The sequence below is a fragment of the Halyomorpha halys genome, unplaced genomic scaffold, assembly GCF_000696795.3.
Source record: "Halyomorpha halys isolate HHAL.00 unplaced genomic scaffold, Hhal_1.1 Scaffold2.1, whole genome shotgun sequence".
Lineage (NCBI taxonomy): Eukaryota > Metazoa > Arthropoda > Insecta > Hemiptera > Pentatomidae > Halyomorpha > Halyomorpha halys.
In genome coordinates this window covers 1,110,342-1,121,303 of record NW_027111560.1, presented here as the reverse complement: position 1 = coordinate 1,121,303, position 10,962 = coordinate 1,110,342, and the positions used below count along the sequence as shown (strand labels likewise).

The 10,962-nt window shown below is 30.4% G+C and overlaps 1 protein-coding gene across 3 annotated transcripts in view; it reads left to right on the top strand.

The window, feature by feature from the left end:
• The window catches only part of Tm1 (tropomyosin 1), a 195,718-nt gene extending 185,164 nt beyond the window's left edge, over positions 1–10,554 (top strand). For 2 of the 3 annotated variants that reach the window (XM_067049619.1, XM_014417559.2), the window contains one exon: positions 7,452–7,886. In XM_067049619.1, the coding sequence (XP_066905720.1) occupies positions 7,452–7,531 (80 nt within the window). In that variant the 3' untranslated portion in view covers positions 7,532–7,886. Of the gene's footprint in view, positions 1–7,451; positions 7,887–8,714 lie in introns of those variants that run through there. The other variant, XM_067049611.1, reaches the window with a different exon arrangement.
• Positions 10,555–10,962: the final 408 nt, after the last annotated feature.

Here is a 10,962-nt window from a genome sequence, read left to right as displayed (position 1 = left end):
TATAAATCTTATATATATTGTTCTTTTCTTTTTTTTTTTTTTCATTACAAAATAGTTATTTATTGTATAAAATATTAAGAAAATTGTTAGATTCATTTTTTCTTAACTGTTAAAATTTTTATTTAGTTAATTTTCCCATTAGATTCACTTTCGACCGAAAGTGACAACCAATCCATTATTTATGTTTTGTTTTTTTGTACAGTTCCCTCGTAGGTTCCTGATAAATTCTTTAGATTATATATTTTATTATGATTATTATATTATTATTCTTTATTATATTGTAAGAGCAATAAAAACTGCCATTGTATTTCTTTTTTTTTTCTTTCTTTTTTTTTTTTTTTAATGTTTCCTGTGTGTGTGTCTAACTTATTCATTTTCTGCTATATATGTATAACATAGCTCAAATAACACTTAGTATAGCATACAAAAGGAGAATATGTAGTTGTAAGCTGAAGAAGTCATCAATTATTGAAATTGCTGCTAATATGAGGAATTAGCATGTTTTGTTTTGTTATAATTTTACTGTACCACCAATTAACGAATAGCTTTTATGAAATGAAATGTATAATTACATGTCATTGGTTCAATGCTAAAGTGATTAATTTAATTAATTAATTTTGATATAATACAATTCATCATTTAGGATTTTTAATCAGTGACTTCTTGTGAAGAAAATTAAGAACCACGTTAAAAAGGAATTGCACTTCATTGTAAATTTTTAAAAATTTTGCTAATTCCTGATTAATGTAAAATATATTTTGCTTATTTTATTTATTTTTTTTTTTATTAATGATGAAATAATAGATATTTCAAGTCTTACTGAAAAAGTTTATTTTGAAAACTTAATTTTTAAGCTGTGATTGTGTGTTAATTAACCTGTAAATCATGCATTTTCTCTAATGAGAATGGTGTTCAAGCAAGACTATCGCAAGGCCAGCATATAACATAGGCTTATATATAAGGACAGTGTTACTTAAGTTTAGATTACTTTAAATCGTAATTGAGAAACAACATCCTTCAGATTAAAGTTCATGGTTTACTTCACTATTTCATTCAACAAAACATGTTCTACTCAGACCTAAATACAAAAATATTACAATATACACCCTTATTTTTATGATAGTTAAGTAAAAAACAATCTAGGTACTATACTAGTTCTATTTTAACACACATGTGTGGGTTGTCTTAGATGTCCGACATCTAATCCCCTGTTTTCCTCAGAGAGTAATAAATGTTAAATTCTATGAGGATAAAATTGAATGTAATTGTCAATTCAATATATAATAGAAACTATGTGCAATAATTTAATATACTATAGTAACTCAAAAATGTACGAAACTGTTAACCATAGTATCTAGACGATAGTTGGGAGGGTGTTGAAAGTGAAAAATTTGATCTATACTATCCTCTGGCAATCATATTAATATACTTATAATACTTATTAATATTAATATAATACTTAATAGGGGTAAATAAATAAGTAAAACAAAGTTTAATGGGTGTGCATATACAAAATAACTAAATGCATAAAATAAAGTCAAATAAATATAAATTAAAAAACAACTAAATAAAGGTTAAATCGCACAAAGAAAGCAAGACGTAATAGATGGGAGGATTTATAAATATGAATATGAACTAGATGTTTACCATCCTACACAAGGGTTTTATTTTTAAAAAAAAATAATGGGGGGGATCCATGAATTAGATAAATTGAAGACAAATACAATATATATATATTATTTATTGTAAGAATTCATTACATTTTAAGTTGAAAGAACAAGAACGACCAACTTATATAGATTTTTCAACTAAAAGAAATTAAGCTGAGGAGAAGATATTTAAGACAACATATGAAAAGTTCCACAACCATACTCCATAGGTGGTAAAGTAATAATACTTAATTTTCTTAAAGACTGTGATTTAGAAGTAGAATCCGTTGATAGATATTTGAGGGAGTTTAAAGAGAATAAAAAAATATTTATACAAAAGGAAGAGTTCCTTCAATGTTTTTCTCAAATCCATTACTTTTGCAACAATCTACCTAGGTATTCATTTTTAAAATTGGAGGATGGACTATATTGATTGTTGTCAGAACCAAAAATTTGCCCTCTTTTAAAGAGATGATGGAAAAATTTTGTTCCTTTCTGTAGTTTTATGGACATTTAATGATTTGAGTGTCTTAGTTCCTAGATGATCCCATATCAATTTCTTTAACTTCTATCGCTTACTTTAGGCTTTGCTATTGTGCTGAGTATTTTCCAGGCCAAACCTATTTTATGAAAACGGCTTTCCTAAAATGGAGGAATGAATTAGGGCAAGAATGGACTAGTGCCAATTTTTGTCTAATACCATTTGTTACTGTCCATCACAACGGGCTTAAAGAGCTTTTTTATTTTCTATCTTTTACCACAGCATTCTATTTTACTTAAAATAAAATAAACATTGGAGGAAGATAGTCCGGGTGGCGGTCAATAAAGGTATCTAAATAGGAACAAAAAACTATTTATTGTTAACCAAATAACAATTTTGATATCTTTATTGACCACCACTGGGATTCTTCATCCAATCTACTTCATACTGTCAACTATCTTCTTCCAATATAAACTAAAAATTGCTAGAAAGTAATTAAAGTTTTTTTATTAAATGGAGAGAAAAGCCATCAAAATTTATATTTTAAAGTTAAAATGTAAAAAAATAAAAGAAATATGTTTGGAAAAAATTTATATTTTACAGACGTTATAATTAATTTCTGATCGAAACTCTTTTAAAATGAAAAAAAAATCTATTCCTTCTTTATCTGTATTTAGACTCAATAAATGAACATGCAAGGCCATGTTTTATTGTAAAATTCGGTATCACATAGGTCTGTTCCAACAACCACTTCTGACTCTACGGAGCATGCGCACTACATATTTTAAGAAGGAAAAATGCTCTGGACATTCAGAAGTGCTTGTTGGAACAGAACAAGTTTGTTGTTATAATCATTAAACTATTTTTCACACAATGAATGTAAATTATGTTACATAACTTTCAATGTTTTTGTAACTATACATACCGTGTTCCTTAAATATGTTTGGTAGTAGTTTACAAACGGTGGGAGTTCATTCAAATTTATAATATAGAATACTACAAACTCAGGAATAGAGTTTGTTTATGCCTTTTAAGGGCGAGTAAGTAGACTGATGTTTTCCAATGAAACAGTAATAATTGTGTGAGTAGGTTTTTAATTTCCCGCCATTGGAGTTTGTGTTGCAGGCCGTTTCGTTACCAGGATTTTGTTTCCGGGGATTGGAGAGAGTTTTAACTATACTATGCCCAATTCGTTCCTTATGCAGTAAATCATTGTTTAGAAATATATAATATCTTCTATGAAAACGTATATCATAAATTAAATAATATAAACATGGTTTTATATGTAACATTTTCGTTCACTAGCAGGAACGAGTGAAAGTTCTAATTTCGAGTAGGGTTTGGATTCCCCCCTTTGGCTATCCACTGCTTGAGAGCTAGTACCATGTTTTTTTTTCTATCATCTTTAATTTTTTATTTTAATTATTAGATTAAACTCATTTTTAATGTAAACCTAGTAAGTTCCTAAAAGAGAACTTTTATTTTGGTAAGATGGTTTAGTTGGCCAAACTTATTAAGGTGGATCCACATGTTGGCCGCTCGCCATGGCTCGGAGGCTCGTACAAATGCTCGGCGAGCCAAGTGCGGGCCATCCACATGTCAGTGTTATTCAGAGAGGCAAACATGGCGGACGTAATAGTGGTTTCAGCCATTGCACTTGGATTGTATTATTTTTATTACAAAAAAATAAAATTAAGTATAAATAAATAAGATTAAATATAAAACTTATTATAAAAAGTACCACCAAACACCTTTAACCTCCTAACAGCTCAAAGTTGCAACTAGACAAAGAACAATGGTGGAGATGCTAAACGAGCGCCCTCACGAACCCCTTTGATCTGTGTCCAAAAACCGACTCTCGACGGCTCGGCAACGAGCCTAGGCCAACCAAGCCGAGCCACCCATCCACATGCTCGCGTATGTCAGAGTTCGCCATGGCTCGGCCAACATGTAGAGGCCCCTTTATACCCTGTTAGCTATTAGGCAGGAAAGGTAGCTGTTGAGAAGTGAGATTCAATTCGTATTATCGTCAAGAAGAAATGAGTTCCCACGAGTGTGCGATTGAACCAAGCGCGTTCTGTTATATTTGTGGCAACTACATACTCGCCAAGGAAAGACGAAACATTAGCTGTTTTGTGAGAAATGCCTATTACACTTACTTTGGCATAAAGGTTTGTGATAGGGGCAAAAGTTGGACACCACATACGGCATGCTGCACATGTATTGATGGACTGGATGAGTGGTTATAAGGTAAGAGGAAATCAATGCCTCTTGGAATCCCAATGATTTGGAAAGAACCGCAAAACTATGTCAACGGCTGTTACTTTTGTATGGTTGACCTCAAAGATTATAGAAAAAAAGGTACAAAAGTTATAAATTATCCCAACATTGCTTCAGCCTCATGACCAGTTATGCATTGTGAATCTATCCCTATCCCAGTTCCACCTCCCATTCTTGAAGATGTGTTAAGTGAGAGTTATGCTGCTTATAACAAGCGGAACCAAGATTCTACACCAAAACTATTCACTCAAGATGAACTGGAGGATTTAATTCTAGACTTGGGTCTGGCAAAATATAATGCCCAAAAGTTTGTTTGGAGAAGGCAAAAAATCTAATACTACCTGAAGAAGGTGAACAATCAAAGAAGAGAAGTTTCCAGCCATGTTCTGAAGAACTTGAAGTGGTCAAGAAGGTTAATCGACCCTCTGGCCACAAGTTAGAAATGGAATCCATAATTGAGCTCAATTAAGTTTTTGAGAGTTAAATATATAATGCTGGCTGATCTAATCTAGGCTTTTGAGGTGTAAGTAGCATCTGTTTCTGTTTTGTGGTGAATTTTCATCCTGTTTTGTTGTTCCAAGTAGTGCTCCTATGGTGATTTTTTACCTTTTATGTAAATTTAGGTTTTAATGAACAAAGCATACTCCAACTAGTTGCATTCAGTACAAGTGAATTGAAGTTCCCACCACTGGAGTTTGTTTTGTACACTTGTACCTATTTTTTTTTTTCATTTAGATCTTAACAGAACCAAAACTTTGTCCTATATCTTCAGTTGAATGTAGTGTAGAATCAAACCTCTACCACCCTTGAGGAAGTATAGAATAAAATTGAGTGGCAAAGATGAGTCTGAAGATGAATTTTAAATTTTAATTCTATAAATTGATCCTCCTATTAGTTGGTAGTAACCTACACCATAACCTTTATATTTCTGCAAATTGTTTGAAAACAGTTTTGTTAAATATTATTGACAATAATAGGTTAAATACATTTTTTTTTTTTTTTTTAAGAAAAAAATCGAGTCTGAATAAAACAGCCCACCTATGGATGTTGGGAAAAATTTGTAAAAGGCTAATGTTTCATTGCTAGTGTGCCCATTAGAAATGTGATCTATTCAATTGAAGAAATATAAAAAAAATAGAAGTGCAATGAAATTTAATTTTTAATTCTGTCTTATTATTAATACAAATCTGGTTATGTTTGGTGCCAGATTATGGCTCATAACTTTTAGGGGTGGGAGGAGACTTAATATGCAGAGTTGGGCAAATTTTACAGCATTACCATTTTTTTACTTGTACTCAAAATAGTTGTGAAAATGTGCAACTTAAAACATTGCAAGTTAAGTGCTGGTAATTCATACTCAAACCAGTTTTAATACTATTATTTGTAATTAATACCAAGAACTTACATGTTAGAGGTAACTAAAATATAATTTTTTATTTATTTATTGATATTTACAACTGTATAAAAAATACAACAAGTTGATCATAATGATATAATGATATGATACAGCATGTAGAGAAACTACCCAGTAGTAGAACTCTAAAAACTGTTTACAATATAAGGTCACGAGGCCATCTTCTTTTCAGGCGCCTCGGAGGATTGCCAGGAATGGAAGAGGAAGCAAGGTTAGAAACTAGTGGGTTTAGGTGGTTAGGGAGTTTATTATGGAAGGAATAATATCGGGTTCGGGCTAGATCGGTTACATAAGGAACATTTAGGTCTTTATGGATGGTTTTATTAGTAACAAAATAAGGAGCATTGAGGATTTTACGAAGGATTTTGGATTGTAAAGATTTGATACGAGAGGAATTCGAAGGTTTAGTGGAGCTCCAAAGCTCAACTCCGTATGTCCAGACGGGCCTTATTATTGTCATGTAGATCAGTCTTTTGTAATGAGTTGGAAGTTTAGACCGTTTGTCTAGTAAGTGCTGTAATAGTCGGAATCTGCGTAGTTTCCTGTCTTTTCAGTGTTGTGTGAGGATTCCAGTTTAGTCGTTTGTCAAGATGTAGTCCAAGATAACGAATCTGTTCTACAGGGGTAAGAGCCACATTATTAAAGTATACTGTAGGGCAGTCGGCCTAGAGTAAATGTGATTTGATGGGATTTATTTTTATCCTCCAATTTCGACATCATTCTTCGAGGATTGTGATATGGAACTGGAGAATTTGGGATGCAATCAAAGGGTTATTACTAACTGTGAGCACACATGTGTCATCAGCAAAATATCATTTTAAAACTACATTTTACCCTACTGTACAAAAGTTTTAAAATATTACAAATTGTTATCAATGAGGCTACACGTTAGCATTAGGTAAATTTGGGTCTAATTGGAGTTAAATAGAGCGAATTAGGTTCTTGATGGTATTGATATTATAACTCTGGGTTCGCAAGTTTAATTATTATTATACACATACAGACTAGCTGCTATGTTGGACAGAAATTACTTTAATAAAATAACTATTATCAAATATAATTATATTGCTTGCTGCTATTTTTAAATTTATTTTATTTTTTACTTTTACTAATATGAACGGCTACTATTAAATGAAACATTTTAATTTCTGAAAAACAACTTAACATTAATCATTAAGAACTTTTAATGCTAAGTTATACCTTAGCATAGCATATGATGTTACAAAGATACTTATTATTATTTTTAAGTTTATTTTCTTCAGTAAACATACATTCCGAACATAAACATTGAGCATGCATCATGAACTCCTAAATGATGAAATTTTTTATAGCTGATCAACTGAACTGAGTCACGATTAATTATTAATGATTTGAAATCTATTGCTTCAAGTGTTTATTACAATCATTAAATATTTTCTAGATTTAGTAATTTTTTAAAAATGCTTCGTTACTAACTTTAACCAGCTGAATTTGGAAAGCTAAAAAAGGGGCTGCTATTTTAAAAACCATGTGCTCTGATAATCATATTTCAAAGAACACTTCACTATGGAAGGGCGACAAGATTTTTTTTTTTTGATTTTCACTTACTATTGTTTTAATTTTTTTTACATTGTTTTACCAATTACAGACGAACTTGTCCACGAAAAGGAGAAGTACAAATACATCTGCGACGACCTCGACCAGACCTTCTCAGAACTCGTTGGTTAAATTTATTTTCATGTCTTCAAGAAATACAATTTTACATGCCAGCCTTTTGTTCCAGCAGATTGCCAAGTGTATTTTCTGATATTTATCTAATTGTTATTTAAGATTAATACATGTTAAAAATTTTTTAAAAAATATCTGTATTGTTGCTCATTGTTCTGTTTGGATTATTTAATATTTGAAAAGCTATTCGTTAAGTTTGCGATTGTTTTTTTGTAATTCATTTCCAAGCATACTATATATTTTAAATAGCTTTGAAAAATTATGTGGCTGTATATTTTTTTATACAGGATAACTGTTCATTGTTCTATACCACATACTTGTATAATTTAAGGCTCAAATACACGAATATATTTAATGTTTTTAGTTTTTGCACTTCCTTTTATTTTTTTTCTCATTATTTTTGCCCTATGCTTAGTTATTTTTTTCATTTATCACAATTCTCTGCTTAAATAGCATGGGATGGTCGAGCATGTAAGCTTATTTGTAGTAGGCAGTATTTTATTGTTGTTTAATAAATCTATTTGCTTTATTTGTACCTGCTCTTTTGATAAGCACTTATCTTAGTTGATTATAATTACATTTATTCAATATGGGTTACAGTCGATAGTTTTTGTTTACAAATGTCCATCATTGACATTTTCTTCATTTATATATCTTTTTTAACTTCTAATGACAATTTAAATTTCATCTGCAATAATATGAAAGTAAACATGTTAAACATTATTGGGATCCTGAGCAACTGAATTTTTCAGATGTATCATTTCTTATAAATATATCTGTAAGGATTTAATTGAACAAATATATAAGGAGAAGATGGTATATATATTTACATTTAGGGACAATTTGTCTCCCTGAATAAATACTTTGGTTATTAAAATTATTAGAATTGGGAAAACACATATTCTACAACATATTCTCTGTGTAATTATGATTATTATTTATGATTTTTTTGTAGGTTCTACCAAAATTCCTATCATAAAACTGGTCTGGTCCTTTTGCTCGTTGATTTTAATTAAACCATATTAATTTCATTTTAATTTAACTGTTAAACTTAATCCTTTTAAAATTTCACTTTTACCTACGTAATGAGGTCAATATTTTATTTTTATTTTCTGTTCCAATATAATGTATTTTTTGTCTTCAATAAATTACTGAAAAAAAAAATGAAAAATATATATTCCAGATGATTTGGTCTCAGAAAAACAGCGCTACAAAGCAATTGCAGATGAGATGTTAGAAACCTTTACAGATCTCAATTGCTGAAGGAAAAATAGAAGATTGTCAAGCCTCACACTGCCCTACTTACGAGGAGCATACTGTCAAAATTGATAATGTCGCAAGTTTCGCTATTAAATTTCAACACATAATTATTTTTAAATTAGAATTTTATATGTAAATGTATATTCAATTTGTAATTCAAAATTTATCATTTTCCAGTGTATTCTCCCATATGACCTTAAAATAATTATATCATTACACAATGTAATCTTGATTTTGTTCATATTGGACATTCAATTTTTAAATACTTGGATTTTGATATATTATTTTCTAAAACAGGAGTGGGTATTTTTATTCAATATGCAGGATTTAAAATTAAAAGATTACAAGTCATTTTAAAACATATTCTGATAATTTTGAATTTGTTCTATTGAAGTCATAGTAGATGATAACTAGTTCTACAAAAACGATTCTTTCCTTTATGTAATAGATGGTTTTAAGGAAGATTAAGTTTTGTTCTGTGTATCTCATAAAAATTCTTCCATCTTTGGAACAAATCCTTTATTCTATTTTTTTAATTGTATCATTGATGTTTCTGAGTATTTGCCATCCTCAGTCTGCTCTATTAGTAGTAATCAACTTAACATTAATATTTTCACAATTTAATTTAATTATTGGCTTTTGTAGACAGTTGATTAATTCCTCTTTATTAATTAATTGTATACAATTTATTTTGTTTATTCACCATTTCAAAAGTGTAATCACTGATTATATATACACTGAGGGTGTGCAGGTTTCTTCCCCTTTATGCCATTAGATCAATTTTTCCCTCCATTAAGCTTTTGTATCAAACTTGATAAATTCTCCTTTGACGCTGGCCATGGATCTTCCACTGATCATCAGTATATGCCAATACCTGGGTCATCTTTATAGATGGTTTCTCCTGAGTAATGTAGCTCACATAAAAATGTTGTGGAAGACAGGGAATATATAGAAGGGGAGTTAATGGATCTTTATTCTGCCCATTCCTTACATCGAATGGGTCCACTTGCGGTTTTTTAACATGCATTGCTTGTGAGAATGATGAGCCTATCTGAAATCTCCCATTCTACCACAGCTTTATGTTGGCATTCCGATTATTGGTGCCATATGCTGCCTCAATCTGGTAAACCACGGATCTCTTTCGTCAGAAACCTCCTCGGTACTCTTCCAAGTACTCTTCTTTTGAATACATACAGAGATAGAGAAGATCTTTTAGTAAAATATAATATTAAGTAATCTGATTCCTCTGTGATTATTGCATTGCATGATTTCTCCTTTTCTTTCATAAATTGGTACTATTTGCCACTTTGATCATTTATCCACTTCTTTCCAAATTTCAGTACTGATTCTTGTAGAAACTCTGCAATCTCCAGTTAGCTGCCCTTGAAAATTCTGCTGCATTTTTCAATTGCATCATGATTGAACGTTTTAATGTTAAGTTTTTATATTACTACAAAATATTTTTGGGATGGGTAATAAATTATGAATCATTAGTGAAATAATGTAAAAAATAAAATAAAGAATTTGTTCTGACAGAAGAATTTTTTCAAGGGTACAAGGAGTTTCTTTCCTTATTGATTTTTTAAAATTAAAATCTTGAGCGCATTCATCCAAGGGATAGACACATGCAAAACTACTCCTAAATTTTGTTTGTTCTCCAATAACAAGAATATACTTTCTCAAAATTTCCTTTGTTTATTTACAATAATTTTGCTGATTTTGAGTTTAAAAATTAAATTTGATTTAACATTCCAGTAACCTTATTGTCTGCATGCTCAGGTAATTGATATTACTATCAACTATCAAGCAAACCCTGAGAGCACGACAGCAAATGTTAGGTTACATGATGATAGTTACTGCGATAGCTTTCACCATCACTGTGGTGCTATCATAAGGTAAGAATAAAAAATGTAGTTAAGTCATCTTTCAGATGATGTGCGGCTACTGGAGTGTTTAGTGAATAAGACAAATGTCTCCCATTTTCTCGATTTTTTAACTTAGTTGGTTTTTAATAATTGCTGTATTCTTTTCAATATTAAAAAAATTATGATCATAAGAAAGAAATGGAATCAAAAAGTGAGTGAAGTTGTGATACATTTAGATTACATAACTTATGCTCAAAGCTTAGCCAATTTTTATAAAGTTAGAATTATTTTTAGTTCTATATCCAC